Source organism: Budorcas taxicolor, chromosome 22 (assembly GCF_023091745.1).
Source record: "Budorcas taxicolor isolate Tak-1 chromosome 22, Takin1.1, whole genome shotgun sequence".
In the NCBI taxonomy this organism is placed as follows: Eukaryota; Metazoa; Chordata; class Mammalia; order Artiodactyla; family Bovidae; genus Budorcas; species Budorcas taxicolor.
In genome coordinates, this window is record NC_068931.1 from 24,465,870 (window position 1) to 24,488,888 (window position 23,019).

The window sequence follows — 23,019 nt, forward strand, 5'->3', positions numbered from 1 at the left end:
TGCTATAATATAACTGAGAACTATTGTTGAATGGTTACTGTTCTAACTGATAGATGGAGAAATAATAATTTTAAATAGTTTAGAGTCTTATTTATGGTCATGAAACAGAGTTGGGATTCGATCACACTCCCCCTGTTGCCAAAGCCCATGTTCATTACCCATTCCTGCTCGGGATTCTGAGCAGTTAGCTAACTGTTAAAAACAATGGTTAATGGGCTAGCTAAAACAGTGACTTTGTGCATGTATGTTCAGTTGCTTCAGTTGTGTCCGACTCTGTGACCCTATGACCTGTAGCCCCCCAGGCTCCTCTGTACATGGGATTCTCCAGGCAAGAATACTAGAGTGGGCTGTCATGCCCTCTTCCAGGGGATCTTCCTGACCCAGGGATCGAACCTAGGTCTCCTTCAGGCAGATTCTTTGCTGCTGAGCCACCAGGGAAGCCCAAAAAATGACCTCAGGTAAAGTAACTCACAAAATAAGCTAAGTATTTTACAGCTTATCTTAAGGAAAATTGAAAAAAGCAGCCTTTTTCTGTAGATATATTATGTAAATAAGCCAGCTGCCATAAGTTTCTCTATCCATTCATAGATGTTTAAATGTAATTCTGAATCTTGAAAAGAAAATTCCTCAAAGTAGAGTTACTGTGAACATTTTACCTACATTTACTTTTTATAAGAGTGAGAAAACATTGGAAAATGATGGAAATAATCACCTGGATATCTTCCCATACGAATAAGAGGTTTTGATTTGCTTTTCTTCTACCTTATACGCCCACACTGCCTAGACTAGAGATGATTTTATTTAATTTGAAATTATCTCTACTCAGTTGAAAGTTTCTTTTTCATTTAATCAATACAAGTCATTAAGATATTATCATGACTTAAAAGAATGACTCAGAGAGAAACTATTTAGAAATCAGTTTTTAAATATAAAAAAATTCATTGTATACAAGTAATAACTTTATCATTAATGGCAATAATAATATAGCTAATATTTATTGTTTACTGTACATCACAGGCTGTATTAAACACTTAATATACATAATTTTTGAATCCTTATGGAAACCTTGTGAGGTAGAAACTGCCAATATCCCCAATTATGGATGAGGAAAATGATTCCAAAAATTGATTTCTCCTTTCTCCCAGAGCCAGTATCCAGACCAGGTGTGTCTCAGACCTAGGAACATCCTATTCACTACTATACTAAATAATCTCTCTGCTTAAGAGTATATCAACTGTGAGGACCCAATAACGTGAATGTTAAAAGGCTTATAATTGGAAAACCTTGCTTTACTTATACCATTTTGTAACTGTTTTTAATTCTGAAATCCTTGTATTTGATCATCTCATCCCCTTGATCAAATACTTTGAGTTCTTTCATTCTGTTAATTCTGTTTCATTTGCAACTTCAAACCTCAGATCACTGTTTCCCATTCTATCATAGCAATATTTTTACTTGCTTGCCTAATCAGTTCATCTCTTAAAACACTCACCAATTGATATATTTAGTCCTTTACTTCTGTATTCTGCCTTCCTTTTAGTCTGACAAAACGCCAAGCCTGATGAGCTCTTGTTAACCGTCCGCCATCTTCACTTCTACATCCAAGCTTCTGAATAGTGGTGGAGAACATTACGTTAATAACCCATATTTGAGATATTATGCATTCATGGTCTCCAGCCTCAGTGAGACCTTTAATAGTGCTCTGAAATCAATCTCTTTGTCAACCTGAACTTTCTCTAGTATTCTTTGGTGGCTTCTCCTGTCCTCTCTTTTGTGTAGGTTTCCAAATCCTCCTCCTCACTACTCTTTTATCTCTTACTCCTCAAAGAGAATAGGAGACAAAATAGCAAGTGCCTCAAGCCCCTTTTTCTCACCCATGAACATTCTTGAACTCCACAAACATAATCTCTTTGTCCTTCTGTGGAGTATTTCCCCCTTCACCACAATGGCTCCCCCTTTTACCTGCATTCCATCTTCTGTCTTTGTAAGGATCTTGTTCCATCAGGCATTTTTCTCACCATCCTACCTTCCAAACCCCCTTTCTTTCTTAACTTCCTCCTATCAACATTTAAAATATTGATTTTTCTTGTTTTCAGAAAAAATTTTTTTATTCCATACATACTCTTAAATATATCCATCCTCTTTTCAGTTTCTCTTCTCATTACACTTAACATCTGAAAAGAGTTGCCTAAATTTAGTATCTCTGATTCCTCACCTCCCAAATACTCATTCATTCATTGCAGTCTGTATTTGGCCCCCATTATTCTAATGAAAATTTCTTCAGAAAAGTAACCTGTTTTTTTCTGTTATCTGTTGCTTCATGCATGTGTGTACACACACACACATACCAAAACTTTGTGGCTAGGACAAGACATTTATGGTTTTAGCAGTTATACTTAAATCTTTGAGACATTTTACATCTAGGACACATGTATGTACTTGAAGCCAAAGATAAGATAATGGTGGATTAAAAATGGCTACCCTCCTCCTTTCCATGTCCTTACCTTAACAGACAGTCTATTCTCTCAACCTTTAAACATAGATTTGGACTTGTGACTTGTTTCAAACAACAAATGTATCAGAAGAAGTGTCATACAGCTTCTAAGAAAAGTCTCAAGAGGCCTTGAAGCTTCTGCCTTCGCTCTTCTGCTGCCATAAGTTCACCAGGTAAAGAAGCATAATCTAGCCTTCTTGAAGATGAATGACCAAGTAGCGGGACAGGCCCAACCTACAGCAGTCACAAACCATCACTTGTGAGTGAGGTTGTCTTGAACTACCTATCCTAGTCAAGGTGCCAGGTGACTGCATTAGTTTGAGGTCATATTAGTGACCAAAAAATCACATAGCTGAACCAATAATTCATTGGTGACTCACAAAATTATGAGCAAATAAAATGGGGATTATTTTTAGCCACTGAGTTTAAGAATGACTATTATGCAGCAGTAACTCTGCATTGGTGAATATGACCCTGAAGTATACAGGCATATCTGCATTATATGCCACAAATTATAGTGAGTAAAATGGAAAATTTGATTCTGTGTAGTGTTGAAAATGAAACTTGCTCCTTCTAATTACATGCTTCATAATATACTTTTATATTTGGTAGGTAGTTCCGTCCTTTTTTTTTTTTCATTTTTAAATTTCTTTGACTATTCTGTTTTAAAATTTATTTGGCTGCACTGGGTCTTAGTTGCAGCATGTGGGATCTTTGTGGGATCATTTGTTGAGGTGCATGGACTCTCTAGTTGTGGCAACTGGGCTCCGATAATTGTGGCACGCAGGCTCTCTAATCATGGCATGCAGGCTTAGTTTTGTGGCATGCAGGCTTTGGCGCTTGGCATCCTGTGGGATCTTAGTACCCAATCAGGAGTTGAACCTGTGTCCCCTGTATTTTAAAGCAGATTTTTAACCACTGGACAGCCAGGAAAGTCCCTAAACTCTCACATGCATGGATAATGAAATGATTACTTATTTTAGTCTGTTTTGTATTTAAATAATGGCACTCATGTGTGCATGCGTGCTAAGTTGCTTCAGTTGTGTCCAACTCTTTGCAACCCTGTGGACCATAGCCTGCCAGGCTCCTCTGTCCATTGGATTCTCCAGGAAAGAATACTGGAGTGGGTTGCCATTTCCTCCTGCAGGGGATCTTCCCAACCCAGGGATCGAACCTGCATCTCCTGTGACTCCTACGTTGACAGGCAGTTTTTTATCGCTAGCGCAAATGGGAAGTCCAAAGAAACTCATACCAAATTTAGTTTTTCTCTTTTATAATATTGTAGAGAAAAGATATATATGCCTTCAATTTATTATTATATTCACTTATATTCATTCCAGTATTTCTGTTATATCTGAATAAATTGTTATTTTTCATGCTATAAACTTTTTTCAAATATTTAGATACTCTTTTTTGTCCTTGTATTTATAAGTGATAAACCAACCAGTAAACTGATTACTGGTTGCTGGCATAAGTTTTTGTTGTTTTTTGTTGCTGTTATTATTTGTTTGCTTTTTAGTAACTGTCAGAGTCTGCTTACATCAAAGGCTTTTGTCCAGTATATAAAAATTTCTTCTCAGGCTCTTTGTGAATAGGAAGTAATATGCTTAAGCAAGAAAGTTGTGGGCCTTTCCATTTGCCTTAATAAGCTTACTTTTGAGTTTATAGCCCCTTATAATCTTTTCAGTCATTCGTACATCTGCTTTTGTTTTTCCGCATGGACTTGTTTGCATCTATGTGAGATTCTGCTGGTTGTGGAAGCTCTATTTTGCTTCTTTCTAGAGCAGTAACTTACATTCTTAGATATTCTCTCCAACTTGGGCATATCTCCAATGTGGTCAGAGAATTTTTCTCATGGCAATGTCGAGAGGGTAACTTTTTGGCTGTGTATTCTGGATTCTTTGGATGGAAAGCAGCAGACTGGAGTGATCTGTCTCATCACAGGCAGCCCCTCCATTATTTACTTTGATCCAGTTCAGTTCAGTTCAGTCGCTCAGTTGTGTTTGACTCTTTGCAAGCCCATGGCCTATAGCATGCCAGGCTTCCCTGTCTATCACCAACTCCCAGAGTTTACCCAAATTCATGTTTATTGAGTCAGTGATACAGTCCAACCATCTCATCCTCTGTCATCCCCTTCTCCTCCTGCCCTCAATCTTTCCCAGCATCAAGATCTTTTCTAATGAGTCAGTTCTTCTCATCAGGTGGCCAGAGTATTAGAGTTTCAGCTTCAGCATCAGTCCTTCCAATGAATATTCAGGACTGATTTCATATAGCGCTGACTGGTTTGATCTCCTTGAAGTCCAAGGGATTCTTAAGAGTCTCCAACACCACAGTTCAAAAGCATCAATTCTGTGGCGCTCAGCTTTGTTTACAGTCTAACTCTCACACCCATCCACGACCACTGGAAAAACCATAGCTTTGACTAGACAGACCTTTCTTGGCAAAGTAATGTCTCTGCTTTCGAATATGCTGTCTAGGTTGCTCATTGCTTTTCTTCCAAGGAGCAAGTGTCTTTTGCTTTCATGGCTGCAGTCACCACCTGCAGTGATTTTTGGGGTCCAAAAGAAATAAAGTCTGCCACTGTTTCTACTGTTTCCCCATCTATTTCCCATGAAGTGATGGGACCAGATGCCATGATCTTAGTTTTCTGAATGTTCAGCTTTAAGCCAGCTTTTTCACTCTCCGCTTTCACTTTCAAGAGGCTCTTTAGTGCTTCTTTGCTTTTTGCTGTAAGGGTGGTGTCATCTGCATATCTGAGATTATTGATATTTCTCCTGGCAAATTGATTCCAGTTTGTGCTTCTTCCAGCCCAGCATTTCTCATGTTGTACTCTGCATAGAAGTTAAATAAGCAGGGTGACAACATACAGCCTTGACGTACTCCTTTTCCTATTTGGAACCAGTCTGTCGTTCCATGTCCAGTTCTAACTGTTGATTCCTGACCTGCATACAGATTTCTCAAGAGGCAGGTCAGGCATCTCTTTCAGAATTTTCCAGAGTTTGTTGTGGTCCACACAATCAAAGGCTTTGGCATAGTCAATAAAGCAGAAGTAGATAATTTTCTGGAACTCTCTTTTTTTTTTCTATGATCCAACTGATGTTGGCAATTTGATTTCTGCTTCCTCTGCCTTTTCTAAATCCAGTCATGTCTGACTCTTTGCTACCTCATGGACTGTAGCCTACCAGGCTCCTCTGTCCATGGAATTCTGCAGGAAAGAATACCGGAGTGGATTGCTATTTCCTTCTCCAAGGAATCTTCTCAACCCAGGGATCAAACCCAGGTTTCCCGCATTGCAGACAGACACTTTACTGTATGAGCCACCAGGGAAGCATTTACTTTGGTTATCAGCAGCTTATTCTTACATACTGGGAATTTTTCATGAGTTCCACACAGAAACTTTTCACCTTCCCTGAAATGGTCTCCACTTGTTGTTTCTTTTTTTTTTTAAATGTATTTATTTCTTTTTAATTGCCATATAATATTGTATTGATTTCTGCCATACATTAACATGAATCAGCCATAGGTATACATATGTCCCTTCTCTCTTGAACCTCCCTTGCATCTCCCACGCTATCCCACCCCTCTCTGTTGTCACAGAGCACTGGGTTTGAGCCCCTTGCTACATAGAGCAAAGTCCCACTGACTATCTGTTTTATATATGGCAGTGTATATGTTTCAGTGTTACTCTTCCAATTCATCACTTCCTCTCCTTCCCCACTGTGTAGTCTGTTCTTTATGGCAGCATCTCCATTCAGTTCAGTTCAGTTCAGCTCAGTCGCTCAGTCATGTCCGACTTTTTGCGACCCCAAGAATCGCAGCATGCCAGGCCTCCCTGTCCATCACCAACTCCCGGAGTTCACTCAGACTCAGGTCCATCGAGTCGGTGATGCCATCTAGCCATCTCATCCTCTGTTGTCCCCTTCTCCTCCTGCCCCCAATCCCCCCCAGCATCAGAGTCTTTTCCAAAGAGTCAACTCTTCGCATGAGGTGGCCAAAGTACTGGAGTTTCAGCTTTAGCATCATTCCTTCCAAAGAAATCCCAGGGCTGATCTCCTTCAGAATGGACTGGTTGGATCTCCTTGCAATCCAAGGGACTCTTAACAGTCTTCTCCAACACCACAGTTCAAAAGCATCAATTCTTCGGCGCTCAGCCTTCTTCACAGTCCAACTCTCACATCCATACATGACTACTGGAAAAACCATAGCCTTGACTAGACGCACCTTTGTTGGCAAAGTAATGTCTCTGCTTTTGAATATGCTATCCAGGTTGCTCATAACTTTTCTTCCAAGGAGTAAGCGTCTTTTAATTTCATGGCTGCAGTCACCATCTGCAGTGATTTTGGAGCCCCCCAAAATAAAGTCTGACCCTGTTTCCACTGTTTCCCCATCTATTTCCCATGAAATGATGGGACCAGATGCCATGATCTTCATTTTCTGAATGTTGAGCTTTAAGCCACCTTTTTCACTCTCCTCTGTTACTTTCATCAAGAGGCTTTTTAGTTCCTCTTCACTTTCTGCCATAAGGGTGGTGTCGTCTGCATATCTGAGGTTATTGATATTTCTCCCAGCAATCTTGATTATAGCTTGTGTTTCTTCCAGTCCAGCGTTTCTCATGATGTACTCTGCATAGAAGTTAAATAAGCAGGGTGACAATATACAGCCTTGACGTACTCCTTTTCCTATTTGGAACCAGTCTGTTGTTCTATGTCCAGTTCTAACTGTCGCTTCCTGACCTGCATACAGGTTTCTCAAGAGGTAGGTCAGGTAGTCTGGTATTCCCATCTGTTTCAGAATTTTCCACAGTTTATTGTGATCCACAGAGTCAAAGGCTTTGGCATAGTCAATAAAGCAGAAATAGATGTTTTTTCTGGAACTCTCTTGCTTTTTCCATGATCCAATGGATGTTGGCAATTTCATCTCTGGTTCCTCTGCCTTTTCTAAAACCAGCTGAACATCTGCCCTGCAAATAGGTTCATTGGTACCATCTTTCTAGATTGCACATATATGCATTCATATGTGATATTTATTGTTCTCTTTCTGACTTAGTTCACTCTGTATATTAGGCTCTAGGTTCATCTACCTTATTAGAACTAACTGAAATGTGTCCCTTTTTATGGCTGAATAATATTCTGTTGTGTATTTGTACCGCAACTTCTTTATCCATTCATCTGTTGATGGATATCTAGGTTGCTTCCATGTCCTTGCTTCCACTTGTCTCTTCTGAGTTATACTTTTCTTTGCTCCGTTTTTACCATCAGTCTCATCTGATTACTCTGTTTCGGGAATTCTCAAATATATTGTCCAGTGATCTTACTATTGTGCCTATATATTTTTCTCCAAAATTTTGGTGTGATATGGGAATTGAGAAGTGATCATGTATGTCTGATTTAAAATGTTGAATTGGATATTATCCATGAAATCCATAACATTCTGGCTATATATTCCGTGTTTTTGTTAATTTGTGCCTTTTATAGCCCAAGGTAGTGTTAGAATACATCTGTACAACATAACTCCTACCAAGGATTTTATAGTCCAGAAGTGGGATAATTCTATAAAAAACTAAATATTGGTAAACTTAACATGTAATTATGTGTTTTCCACTTTATGGTAGTATATTGAAATTTAATGGCTAGTATGTACTTCTGATTGTGTGGAAAGTCTGTTAGGAGTAAATGGCATTTGAACTGACTGTTAGGGCAAAGGTAAAGTTTAGAAACAGGTGAAGGGTGAGAACAATTAGGTGAGAGTGATAATAAAAGAATAAGGCTAGCTAAGATAAAGGTATACTTGTGGAAACAACAGAGTATAATTTGACAGAAACAAACAGGAGGATGTAGAGTGTTTACAATTTTGTTAGTGAGTTAAGGTGTTAGTTAAATCTATTATTGATTTGAGACCTTAAAGATTTGATTTTCATCTTTTATTTTGACAGTTTGAAACTTCTTTGGAAGAATGGTAAGAACATTTCATGCTTCTTTTACATTTTTATGTTCAAATTTTGATGATTAATCTGCTGTAAATAAGTTTATTTCAAAAGAAAAAAGATATTGAGAGCAGAATTTTATATTATATATTAATATTTATTTTTTAAAATGTAAGAATCAGGATGTCACTGGAAATAACAGAATAGGAATCTCCAGGGCTCTGTCCTACCATAAAAGCATCTATAAATTTTGGCAAAAATTGGTCAGAATCAGCTTATGCAGAAATCTGAAATCTAGTCCAAAACTTGCAACAATAAGGGAAAAAAAATTAATGCAGAAAGAGTGGCTGACTTGCCTGAAGGAAGGGCTGTGGCATTTGAAATGTCCCACTTGCCATCCTCCCACCCTCAGATCAGTGGTGGTCATGAAGCAAATAGCCTGAACTTGTGCAGATTGCTAGTGCCAGAGGGAACAATACAGACCTTATTCTCAAAGAATTATAATTCACTGTTTTGATAAGTCTGATGACTCCCTAAAGGGACTAACACAAAGATTGACTTTGTTTTTCCTGATTTAGAGAAATTACAGAGCTGGAACCACCTCCAGGCAGTGTTTGCTGAAAGTATTTAAGGTCATATACTTGTCACCAGTGTCTAAGATTGTGGATAATTTGGGACAGACACTGAAAAGACCAGAATGCCTGGGAATGAAGAGTTTGGGGAAAGAGATATTATAAATGGGGGAATAGGATTTTTCAAAGTTCTCATATATATTGGATAATTTTAAAATGCAGAGATATGAACAGTGTTGTACACATGCTCAGGAAAGACCAAGAAGACTTAATCTTTTATCTCTGGCTAGCCTTAGGATCCACACAGGCAAGAGTTGAAGGTAGAGGCAGAGTTATAAACATTCGGAATAAGGATGAAAGAAGTACTCCAAGCAGGCGTATAGTTTTCCTTTTTTCTTTTCTGACCTCAAGTATTTAAGGTAACTTGGACAAAACTCAATTTCACCAATAAGCTAAGAAACACTTTGGTGACCCCAAGTGAAAACAGAATCTGATATTAATATTACAGTAAGTGTTTGGAAGAATCACTGAACAAACAGAAGCAACCCACAACAAACATCAAAAGTAAGCACGATAGAGGGGTGGTAATCTTATTTTCATGTCACATTAGAGTACTCAAAATTTCCAGGGTTTTACAAAAATTATGAGGCAGGAGAAGAATAAAAGAAAATTTACTTCCATTATTAAGGGGAAAAACAAATGAAGAAAATACTCTGAGGAAGCATGACATTATGCTTATTGGATGAAGACTTTAAATCAACTGTCCCAAATATCCTCAAAGAGATAAAACTGTGGGCAAAAATACAACAAAAGCAGGAGATTAATGTCTCAACAAGTATAGAATATCAATGAAAAAAAAAGAAATTATAAGGAAGATCCAAATAGACATTTTAGAGCTAAAAGGTACAATAACTGAAATGAAAAACTAGAGATGTTCATCAGCTGAGGAGGAAACCTAGAAAGTTCATATATATATATATATATATACACACATATATATATACATGTATATATATATATATATATAAATTAGACAGCATGCTATAAAAAAACAGAGAGACAATTTGTAATCTCTGGAGGTAATTAAAAGTACTTTGAGATGAATCAAAATCAAAACACTGTGTATCACAACTGAAGAGATGAAGTAAAAGCAGTGCCCAGAGGAAAATTCATAGCCATAAATGATTATACTGAAAGAAATACACCTAATCCAGTAACCTAACTGTATAATCCAAGATCAAGAACAAAACAAGGATAGCCATCTTGCCACTTTTATTGAACACTGGAAACCTCATACAGTGCTACTGGGAATGAAGAATTGGACCAACCTCTGTGAAAATGTTTGCTGTTTCCTCAAAAAGCTAAACCTAGAATTAACATATGACCCAGCAATTCCACTCTGATATATGTACCCAAAAGATGTCAAAACCAGTGTTCACACAAAAACTTTTGTATAAATGTTTGTTATCATCAGTATTCACAATAGCCAAAAGGTGGAAATAACCTCAAATCCTTCAATGGACTCATAGATTAATAAACAATGGTATATCTGTACAATGGAATATTATTCAATTATAAAAAGTAATGAAGTTCTGATACATGCTACAACATGTGTAAATGAAATATTCTGCTTTGGTGTTAGTTATTTTCTTGTGACTTTTATCAGAGGAAGTGTACTTCTTTTTTTTTTTTTTTTTGCGTTTATTTTTTTTTATTATTTATTTTATTTTATTTATTTATTTATTTATTTATTTATTTAATTTTAAAATCTTTAATTCTTACATGTGTTCCCAAACATGAACCCCCCTCCCACCTCCCTCCCCATAGCATCTCTGTGGGTCATCCCCATGCACCAGCCCCAAGCATGCTGTATCCTGCGTCAGACATAGACTAGCGATTCAATTCTTACATGATAGTATACATGATAGAATGCCATTCTCCCATATCATCCCACCCTCTCCCTCTCCCTCTGAGTCCAAAAGTCCGTTATACACAGCTGCGTCTCCTTTCCTGTCTTGCATACAGGGTCGTCATTGCCATCTTTCTAAATTCCATATATATGTGTTAGTATACTGTATTGGTGTTTTTCTTTCTGGCTTACTTCACTCTGTATAATCAGCTCCAGTTTCATCCATCTCATCAGAACTGATTCAAATGAATTCTTTTTAACGGCTGAGTAATACTCCATTGTGTATATGTACCACAGCTTTCTTATCCATTCATCTGCTGATGGACATCTAGGTTGCTTCCATGTCCTGGCTATTATAAACAGTGCTGCGATGAACATTGGGGTACATGTGTCTCTTTCAATTCTGGTTTCCTCGGTGTGTATGCCCAGCAGTGGGATTGCTGGGTCATAAGGGAGTTCTATTTGCAATTTTTTAAGGAATCTCCACACTGTTCTCCATAGTGGCTGTACTAGTTTGCATTCCCACCAACAGTGTAGGAGGGTTCCCTTTTCTCCACACCCTCTCCAGCATTTATTGCTTGCAGATTTTTGGATCGCAGCCATTCTGACTGGTGTGAAGTGGTACCTCATTGTGGTTTTGATTTGCATTTCTTAATTTCAAGATTTGTATGGAAATACAAAAAACCTCGAATAGCCAAAGCCATCTTGAGAAAGAAGAATGGAACTGGAGGAATCAACTTGCCTGACTTCAGGCTCTACTACAAAGCCACAGTCATCAAAACAGTATGGTATTGGCACAAAGACAGACATATAGATCAATGGAACAAAATAGAAAGCCCAGAGATAAATCCACACACATATGGACACCTTATCTTTGACAAAGGAGGCAAGAATATACAATGGAGTAAAGACAATCTCTTTAACAAGTGGTGCTGGGAAAACTGGTCAACCACTTGTAAAAGAATGAAACTAGATCACTTTCTAACACCGCACACAAAAATAAACTCAAAATGGATTAAAGATCTAAATGTAAGACCAGAAACTATAAAACTCCTAGAGGAGAACATAGGCAAAACACTCTCAGACATAAATCACAGCAGGATCCTCTATGATCCACCTCCCAGAATTCTGGAAATAAAAGCAAAAATAAACAAATGGGATCTAATTAAAATTAAAAGCTTCTGCACAACAAAGGAAAATATCAGCAAGGTGAAAAGACAGCCTTCTGAATAGGAGAAAATAATAGCAAATGAAGCAACTGACAAACAACTAATCTCAAAAATATACAAGCAACTTATGCAGCTCAATTCCAGAAAAATAAACGACCCAATCAAAAAATGGGCCAAAGAACTAAATAGACATTTCTCCAAAGAAGACATACGGATGGCTAACAAACACATGAAAAGATGCTCAACATCACTCATTATCAGTGTACTTCTTTTTATATACACTGGAAAGGGCTACACTGGTGACTCAGTGGTGAAGAATGCACCTGCCAGTGCAGGAGACATGGGTTCAATCCCTGATCCGGGAAGATCCCACATGCCCTGGAGCAACCAAAGCCTATGTGCCGCAGCTACTGATCTTGTGCTCTAGAGCTGGGAAATGCAACTACTGAGCCCACGTGCAGCAATGAAGATGCAGCACAGTCAAAAATAGAGTAGATATAAAACAAATACAATTTAAACTAGTCTAGTATTCACGAATTGGACCAGATAAATACTGACAATGAGAAATGCTTCATTATTCAATATATGGAACTTTCACTAGCGAAGTTCTTCAGAAAAGAACATTTGGATATTTTTCTAAAATATTATTAACTTCAAATATTAAATCATATTTTTTCTCCTTACATTTTGTATTGTCTTCCCAGAAACTGCTAAACTGTAATTGGAGAAATAACTTTCAAATTATTTTCAGTAAGTTCTCTTTTTCTTTTTCCTGATAGCAGCTTTCTCAGAAGAAACTAATATCATTAAAAAAATATATTGCTTTACTATCTCTCAAAAAATTTAAAGTTTTTTTTTTTTTAATTGGTTTTGCCACACATTGACATGAATCCACCACGGGTGTACATGCGATCCCAAACATGAACCCCCCTCCCACCTCCCTCCCCACAACATCCCTCTGGGTCATCCCTGTGCACCAGCCCCAAGCATGCTGTAGCCTGCATCGGACATAGACTGGTGATTCGATTCTTACATGATAGTATACATGTTTCAATGCCATTCTCCCAAATCATCCCACCCTCTCCCTCTCCCTCTGAGTCCAAAAGTCCGCTATAACAAATTTTATTTTTTTTTTTTATTTTTATTTTTCTAGGTACCAGACTAAATTATTTATTTATTTATTTATTATTTTTTTTAAATTTTTTTTAATTTTTTTTAATTTTAAAATCTTTAATTCTTACATGTGTTCCCAAACATGAACCCCCCTCCCACCTCCCTCCCCATAACATCTCTGTGGGTCATCCCCATGCACCAGCCCCAAGCATGCTGTATCCTGTGTCAGACATAGACTAGCGATTCAATTCTTACATGATAGTATACATGATAGAATGCCATTCTCCCATATCATCCCACCCTCTCCCTCTCCCTCTGAGTCCAAAAGTCCGTTATAGACAGCTGTGTCTTTTTTCCTGTCTTGCATACAGGGTCGTCATTGCCATCTTTCTAAATTCCATATATATGTGTTAGTATACTGTATTGGTGTTTTTCTTTCTGGCTTACTTCACTCTGTATAATCGGCTCCAGTTTCGTCCATCTCATCAGAACTGATTCAAATGAATTCTTTTTAACGGCTGAGTAATACTCCATTGTGTATATGTACCACAGATTTCTTATCCATTCATCTGCTGATGGACATCTAGGTTGTTTCCATGTCCTGGCTATTATAGTCAGTGCTGCTAATTTACCATGAAATATAAATGTCATTACCAATTAGAATTTTGCTATTTTAATTTCTTAAATAGTACCATTAACATGTATAGTAAGCGTCACTATAGACATTTTAAATTCAGTGTAAAAACATCACCTAAAATTTGTTTGACTAACGGTAAGTATAGTCCTTCTTTATTAACTGGTTGCTTCTTTTCCATTATAAAGGAATAGAACTTCTTTCACAGAAGACCTGAAAAAAGATCTGAGTGTTGCTACACTAGTGCAAGAGCCCAAACCAGAAGAACTGAGAGGTAAAATTGTGCCTCACACTACATAAGCAGAATTACATTTAAAAGCTCATTAGCTTTTCATTTATGTATTTCTGATATTCACAAGAATCATGTATGAGTTTTATAATTCTTATGAGTGTCCAGCAGAAGTAAGAGCCTTCTAAACTGTTTGATTAAATACTTATTCAACAAACATTTATTAATTACTGTAACATATATATATACTGCTCTAGGTCCTTCCCTCTCTACCTCTCAGAAAGCTAATGGTAATCCGGTACTGTCCATTAAGACTCTCTGTGATAATAGAAATATGTTTTGTCTCATTGTCCAGTAGGGTAACTGCTAGCCACATGTAGCTACGAGCACTTAAAATATGGTGACACTGAGGAATTTTAAATGTTAAGTTTAACTTTAACTTGCATTTAAATGTAAATTAATCACATGTGGTTCATGGCTACTGTATTGGACATTACAGCTCATATATATATATATGATATATACATATATGATTCAATTCAGTTCAGTTACTCAGTTATGTCCAGCTCTTTGTGACCCCATGAACCACAACACACCAGGCCTCCCTGTCCATCACGAACTCCTGGAGTCCACCCAAACCCATGTCCATTGAGTCGGTGATGCCATCCAACCATCTCATCCTCTGTCATCCCCTTCTCCTCCTACCCTCAATCCTTCCCAGCATCAGGGTCTTTTCAAATGAGTCAGCTCTTCCCATCAGGTGGCTAAAGTATTGGAGTTTTAGCTTCAACAATGAACACCCAGGACTGATCTCCTTTAGAATGGACTGGTTGGATCTCCTTGCAGTCCAAGGGACTCTCAAGAGTCTTCTCCCACCACAGCTCAAAAGCATCAATTCTTCAGTGCTCAGCTTTCTTTATAGTCCAACTCTCATATTCATACATGACCACTGGAAAAACCATAGCCTTGAAGACTAACCTTCTAGTCACAATTTCCAAATATAAATGTATAAAAATTTTATACTGGTATAAAAATTTGTATTAAAATTATTTCAACATATTTGAATTTATCTTTGGCATTATTTTAAACACTTCCTCCTACTTTTGCAACAAAACTTTGTTAAATGCCTTCCTTTCGTGAAGGATAACTAATAAACTCAGGACTCTGTAAAAGCATGAATATTTTGTATTTTTCTTCTATAATGAAAGTGAAAATCTGATTCAATTATTTCTTAATTTTTCCGGGACAAATTCTAGGAGAAAATATCAATGTATTAATGGTCACAATAACAAACTAATTCCAATTATGTTTATTATAAACATGTATATTTGACTCTAAAACACAAGACAGTATCAGGATGAGGAAGATTTATTGTAATTAAGTTGTTTCTACCAATAAAAATGGTGCTTTCCAGGTGGCTCAATAGGTAATGAATCCACCTTCAAGGCAGGGATATGCAGGAGATGTGGGTTTGATCCCTGGGTCAGGAAGATCCGCTGGAGGGGTGCATGGCCACCCTCTCCAGTGTTCTTGCCTGGAGAAACCTATGGACAGAGGAGCGTGAGTCTTTCCATAGGGCTGCAAAAAGTCGGACATGGCTGAAACCCCTGAGCACACCCACACCCTAATAAAAATGCAGGTGGATGCTCACTTATTCAATATGAAACAGTAAAACTAATTGAGATAGTATTCTGGAAAAAAATCCAGAGAGGTGTTAAACAGAATTGGCGACACCTTAAGTTGATACACATAGCATTTGTTTTAGACTGCTATTGTAGAAACAGTATAAAAGACATCTTGCACAAATGTAATGGACACCTTTGGTAAAAACACATATATATCCAATCAGGAATGCTTTAATTTTAAGTGGCATAACTCCATCATATCTTTCCAACTGAAGCCCTGTTATAGAAATTGAATGAATGTTAAGCTGATTGGAGAACAGTGTTTAATGTGTATGTTGTAATAAAAAGCAGACCGTTTATAGAAGATAAAGTGTTTAAGATATTGTGGAATTTGAAAAATAAAGACAATAGACCAAATAAATAGAGCCCAAATAAAAGACCAGGCTGGAAAAAGTTAATTTTGTGCATTACAATAGAAAAACCTGTTTCTCAGGAATTCTTTTTAGGCATACTGAATTTCTTTAACAAGCCCACTAGGTTAAAAATAAAAACTGTGTGAGTGGTGAGTTTGTACTAATAACCATTATGCAATACTACTTTCCAGCAAAAAAAACATAATGTCTTTACTGTCCAAAAGAAAGAGAAAGCAAAATAAAAGAAAATTTATTGTTAGTTGCTTTTCTTCTTGATCCAGTTTCACAGTTTTTCCTCCAGCCTTAGCTCTTTAGATGCTTTGCCTTGTTTGACACTCTGTGTTTGTTTATATCATTTTGTCATGTCACATTTTGGCAAAAGCCACTGTTTACAAGTATAAATCTTACCAGAATATGAGTCATATCCATCTTTCTTACTGACCAACCTCCAGGGAGAGAGCATATTGTCTAGAATGTAACAGGCTCTCTACCCATTTCTTGCATAAATAGATGAATGAATACCCATGTTAATCATTTTGTTAACATTAAACCTTATCATTCCAGAGCTGTGAAGCAGGAGTCCCAAATGTTTCTCATAAAGGAGTTAATTTGTATTATAACTGAATAAATAGAATTTGTAAACGATGATGAATTTCTGGCAAGGCTAACTAGGGATGTTATTATCTGATAAGATAAAGAATATAAAGTGTCTTATTCCTAAGAACCATCTGAGGATTTTCAGTATTTATCTGATATAATCATTACAGTTTGCTTTTCCCATAGAGTGGGAGGAAACAGAAGCATAGTTTCAAAATAAAGCTCTATAATACAGCTTGTGAATGGAACATGTGCTTTTTGCTCAAAAATATTATGTGTGAAGCTATTGGTTGAGACTTATTCTGATTGTCTTACAAAATATTCATTTCAAAATCTGTCTTCAAAGGTTATAATTAATGTTATGATTGTATTATAGTGAAACTTGTGTTTACAAGGCTCAGTCATTTTTCTAAAATTCTCTTGGTAAATATATAAATATTAAAAGATAGCAATACAACTGGTTCCCCAGCTCCCTCACCCACTACCATCCAGCTTACAGGATGATTTATTAGCAAATATGAATATGTATTTCCCTTTTAAGATGAAAAGTGTCCTGAATTGAAGCAGGAAATGGAAACACTGCTATCAGAGGCCATCCATCTCATTAAAAGTCTGGAGACCGATCGGGCAGAAGCTGAAGAAGCTTTACAACGACAAAAATCAAGAAAGAAAAGGATTACCACACAAATTGATTCTTGGTCAATCTGGAAACTTCAAGAAATCCCATTAGCTGTGCAGAACGGTAATAATCAGGATTTTTCATATTGTCATTTAGTTCATTGGAGAGGCATGGATGATTAATTGAGCTCTGAATTAAAAAATTACTTGTGCTTAAAGTGACCATATTATATTGCTTGCAAACCAGTGTATATTTGAAATACACTATTAATGATAATGCTGTGTTTGCAGACATAAATTGGGACTTCACTGAATAAACCTGGACCTGCTTTCATTTGGTATTTGTTGGAAATTCCATTGAATTTATGGTATCCAAGGAGCATGCAAACATTTGGCACATATTTCCTGTAATGACTATAATATTTCAGTTACTAGAAATTTAAAGTGATTGCCAGTTGGTGGCATCAGCTACATATTTAAATCTAGGAAAATGAGAGAATTCTAAGTGATATATTAGGAATTACATGCATCTTCTTTTGTGAATTCAATGGTTAATTCACATTAGGAACTTCTAGCAGGCAAAGAAACCTAGGAGGTTTCCAAAAGTCATGTAGATAACACATGTTTAAAAGGTAAAACTTTATCTTTTAGATTACAGAAGGAGGGACATGTGATCAAGTGTTAAATAATCTAAAGGTTTTGGATTTTTCATTTTCAAATGTGGTATTTATCAAGCATACCAGACTACCTGATCCTTCTGAGGCTGGAAGCTTTTCTATGTTCTCATAGGGTAACAATTTTAATTCAGGGTTCACATGCTTAATAAATAGGTGACATTAGGATTCTTATATAACCCATGGTTTAAACCAAAACACCTTTGAGAGAAAAAAAGATGACATTAGTTATTGTTGTTAGTCACATTCTTCAGGAATACAAGTAACATGTCTAAATCACAAATGAGTGTGACAAGAAACTAGCTTTATCCAAAGGAGAGGATAATGAGCTGCTGTTCTTTCTTCTGATGACTCTCCTTGATACTGAGCTGTTTGTATTTTCTATAGAAGTTAGTTAGACTTCAACTGCTTTTGTTGCCTCTGTTAGGATTCTTGAAGTTATACTGGTTCTAGACCAGTGAATTAGACCATTACTAATTTCTTAGCTTGAATTTGATATCTAAATCTTTATAAGTTTTAAATATGGGTTTTCATTTCTTTGAAGTCAATATTTTTCTACCCAGAGTCCAGATAATGAGTTTTCTATTTATGTGTATTTAAGTCCAAAATTGTTAACATACTTTTAACAGCTAATTTAATTTATTTACCAGTTTCGAATCTCTTTTCTCTTTCTTCTTGAGTCAGTTTTCATCATCTGAGCCTTCTAAATAATTTGTCCAGTTTACTTTAATTGTCTTATTTGCTCACCCAATCTTGTTCCTAATAACTATTTTGATATTTATAATAGCAGTAAAGATAACATATCTTTCATACTTGATTTTGGTAATTTGTACTTTCTCACTCTCTTTTCTTCCCACCTTGGTTTATCAAAAGGCACAACAGTTTTGTTGATCTATTTAAAAAGTCAATATTTGCTTGATTTCTTATATTTATTTTAGCTTTAGTATAATTGATTTCTTCTCTGATTTCCTTTCTCATGCTTTCTTTGGGAATTATTTGACATAGTATTTTTCTCTTCATAAAGTGGAAGCCTTATTTGTTCAATACCTTTCTTCTTTTCTAGAGTAGACATTTAAGAACTGAAGTTACTTTTAGGAACTATATTAGTTGGATTTCATAAATATTCATATGCTATGAGCTTATTTTAATTAGGTAAAATATTTTAAAAATTATTTTTGTTATTTCTTTTTGGATCTATTATTTATTTAGACATTGCTCTTTAATTTGAAATTATTTAGGGATTTTTTGCAATTTTTCCCCAACTTTTTTTCTTTTGATTTCTAATTTAATTTAGAAACATTTTATTCACATTAAAATTGTTTAGAATAAAAATTATCTTTTTTAATTTTTATTTTTTACTTTATTTTACTTTACAATACTGTATTGATTTTGCCATACATTGACATGAATCCACCACGGGTGTACATGCGTTCCCAAACATGAACCCCCCTCCCACCTCCCTCCCCATAACATCTCTCTGGGTCATCCCCATGCACCAGCCCCAAGCATGCTGTATCCTGCATTGGACATAGACTGGCGATTCCATTTTAAATATTTTGGAGACTATTCTGTGTTTGGTCAAAATTAATGTACATTCTGTTGTTTGGTGAAGTGTCTATAAATGTGTTAATTGGTTGATGGTGCTGTTTAAGTCTTCTCTCTCTGATTTCTCTGTGTAGTTGTTTATTGAGTTGTTGTGAGTTGGTTGCTGAAATCTCCAACTATGATTTCTTGGGTGAATCTGAGAAGAAACTAATGATACCAAAACTTTTTCTTTTTCAATTGCCAAGTTTTGTTCATTTATTTTAATTTTTAAAAAATCTTGAGTAAAATACCCTGATAAGCTTTAAATAAAGAAATGCGCTACAACCAACATTTAAGTTTGGAATGGGATTTTTTTTGGCGATTAGGCATCAGTAACAGATTTAGCCTTGAGGGAATCCCTGAAATCCTAATATCCTTCTGTTCCCATTTTGATCCATCTATTTGGTACAGGAGACTGGGGATAAAGTCTGAGTCTCACCCAAATGACAAATCCGGTTAGAAGTCATTACATGAAGCTGAGAGTCCAAAGGTCTCCATTCCAGCATTAAGCATGAATCATGAGTAAACCTATTGCTGCAGTTGAATAGCAAAGTTGCCTGTTTCACTTAGTGGAGAAAAGCAGACAGTATTCCAAGAATTCTTAAAATACTGATCTAAATGGATTTGGGACTGATATTCCTACCGTGAATCTGAAAATACACAGTGGAGAATGTCATTTAAATGTTCTGTGGGGTGGTGGTAAAGCTAGGCATCTTCAGGAACAAAGACAGATGTTCTTTTTTGAAAGACTGAAAATTCAAGCTAGGTATCAGGGAACTGTCTCAGAGTCTCAAGACAAGAAATAGCCCAATATCAAGTATCATAAAACAGAAGAATACAGATTCAGTAAGTGTGAGTTAGTAGAAACAGACAGCATAATCTTACTCAAGAAGATTTCAGATATTGGATTGCACATGACATTAGAAAATGATTTTATTTAATGGGCTTCCCTGGTGGCTCATGGTAAGAATCCTCCTACCAATGCAGGAGACCCAGATTCAATCCCTGGATTGGGAAGATCCCTTGGAGGAGGAAATGGCAACCCACTCCAGTATTCTTGCCTGGAAAAATCCCATGGACAAAGGAGCTTGGCAGGCTACAGTCCATGGTGTTGCAGAGAGTTGAACATGACTTAGCAACTGAGAATATTTAATATGTTTTATGAAATAGAGAATTCTGAAAATAAAAGCAAGGACTAAGAGACTATTTTCAAAAGAAAGAAAAATGGGAATAAAAAAGACTTACTAGAAATTAAAAATCTACTACTTGAAATTAAAGTCTCAATAACTGGTTAAATGGTCTGTTACAGTAAGGAAGAGAAAAGTAATAAATATAAATCTAGAAAAATTTACATGAAATGAATCAAAGGTACACAAGGAGAAGGAAAATATGAATTAAATATTTAAAGACACAGAGTATAACACGAAAAAGGATGATGAATATCTAATAGAAGATTATTACAGAGATAATGATGACACTACTTAATGGGATGGTGACTGACTTTAAAACAAAAATACGACTGTCTAATTAGGATAAAATTAAAAGGGAATGGTGTCAAACATTTCACAAATATAAGAAATTATAAAACATTCAGAACTGTATCATTAAAACTTACTAAAATTATTTTCACATAAATGAAAAAAGCTAAATTATTATTTAAAGGAAAATCAATAGCTTTTATCATATTCACGAAAGAAGATGATATCAAAATTTTTGAAATATATGACTAGAAAAATAAAAGCAAAATAAATACAAAGAAAAAACAGAAACCCAATAACAAAATGGTTAAATAATGAAATATATATAATTCTGAAGATATACAGACCTAAATGTTAGATCAATAAAAGAAAAATAATAAAAGAAATAATGGAATACCAATGGCAAGATTAATGAAGAACACAGAGAAAATATGTGAGTAAATCCAATTAGAAATGCAGATGGTATCTAAAAATGGAGCAGTGATTAATAATAAGGAAGATATACAGAACAAATGTCTTAGAGTATTATTGAAACCTTGATGAACTGGATAAATTCACAGAAAAAAATGGACTGATGAATAGATAGCCAAAATATACATATAGCCATTAAAGGAAAGATATTGACTTAATAAATAAAAATCCTTTCTTGCAAAATACACACATGCATACATACATACATACATACAAGGCAATAAAACTTTACAGGCAATTTCAAACTTACACAAAATCACAGAGAACAGAAATAAAAGAAACTAAAACAGATACAAGATGCTAGCATAAATTGTAAAGCAAATTAGATGAATACAGTACAAATATGCAAAATTACAGGCCAAAATCATGAGCATATATGCAAAGTATCCTCAGTGAATATGACACCAAAACCCACCAAGAAGTTTATTTTAAAAAAGATGAAAAGATCCCCAAGCTAGCCAATTGAAGTTTATTCCAAGAGTTCAAGGTTAGGTTACTCTTAGAAACTTAATGATATAATGAGAAAATCTTTTATATAGTTTCTCTAAAATTGTCCTAGTCTGTTAATGGACATTTAATTTAATTTATAATTTGTTTCTATTTCACTTAAAAGAAATTTCCATATGTATTATTTCAGATATTTTTGTATGGAACAAAAGTTTTTTATCCATTTATTCAAATTCCCATTTCTATTGTTGGAGAACATTTTGTCACTTCTTCCTATGGGCTGTGCTACACTCATGTTAGATCTGTCACTAGATCTGTGCATTTTTGTTTGTCTTAATTTTGCTTGTGAGATCATTCTGATTTCACTATGAGATTTATTTTTGTGGATAAACATTATTTCTTATATTAATACTGATTTTCATGACTTATTATTTTTATAATTTCAAGTGATTTTTGTAGTTTAATCCCTTTGATGGTGAATGAGGGAACACTAAAATAATTTAAGGACTTCCCAGGCTGCCCAGTAGTTTGGACTCTGCACTTCCACTGCAGGGAGCATGGGTTCCATCCATGATCGGGGAGCTAGGATCCCGCATGCCACATGGCATGGTCAAATAGCAAAAATAAAAAACAAGTAATGTCTGAAACTAAAATATTTCATCAGTTCAGTTCAGTTGTTCAATCATGTCCGACTCTTTGCGACCCCATGGACTGCAGCATGCCAAGCCTCCCTGTCTATCACCAACTCCCGGAGTTTACTCAAACTCATGTCCATTGAGTTGGTGATGCCATCCAACCATCTCATCTGCTCTTGTCCCCTCTTCCTCCTGCCTTCAATCTTTTCCAGCATCAGGGTCTTTTCAAATGAGTCAGTTCTTCACATCAGGGGGCCAAAGTATTGGAGTTTCAGCTTCAACATCTGCCCTTCCAATGAACATTCAAGACTGACTCCCTTTAGGACAGACTGGTTGAATCTCCTTGCAGTCCAAGGGACTATCAAGAGTCTTCTCCAACACCACAGTTCAAAAGCATCAATTCTTTGGCGCTCAGCTTTCTTTATAGTCCAACT

General features: G+C 36.0%; 1 protein-coding gene across 1 annotated transcript in view; it reads left to right on the forward strand.

Annotated features, from left to right (window-relative positions):
• The window catches only part of CCDC178 (coiled-coil domain containing 178), a 374,413-nt gene that overhangs the window by 18,973 nt on the left and 332,421 nt on the right, over positions 1 to 23,019 (forward strand). The window contains exons 4-6 of the mRNA XM_052660209.1: positions 8,427 to 8,449; positions 14,003 to 14,088; positions 17,220 to 17,420. Coding sequence (XP_052516169.1) covers positions 8,427 to 8,449; positions 14,003 to 14,088; positions 17,220 to 17,420 — 310 coding nt within the window. The remainder of the gene's footprint in view (positions 1 to 8,426; positions 8,450 to 14,002; positions 14,089 to 17,219; positions 17,421 to 23,019) is intronic.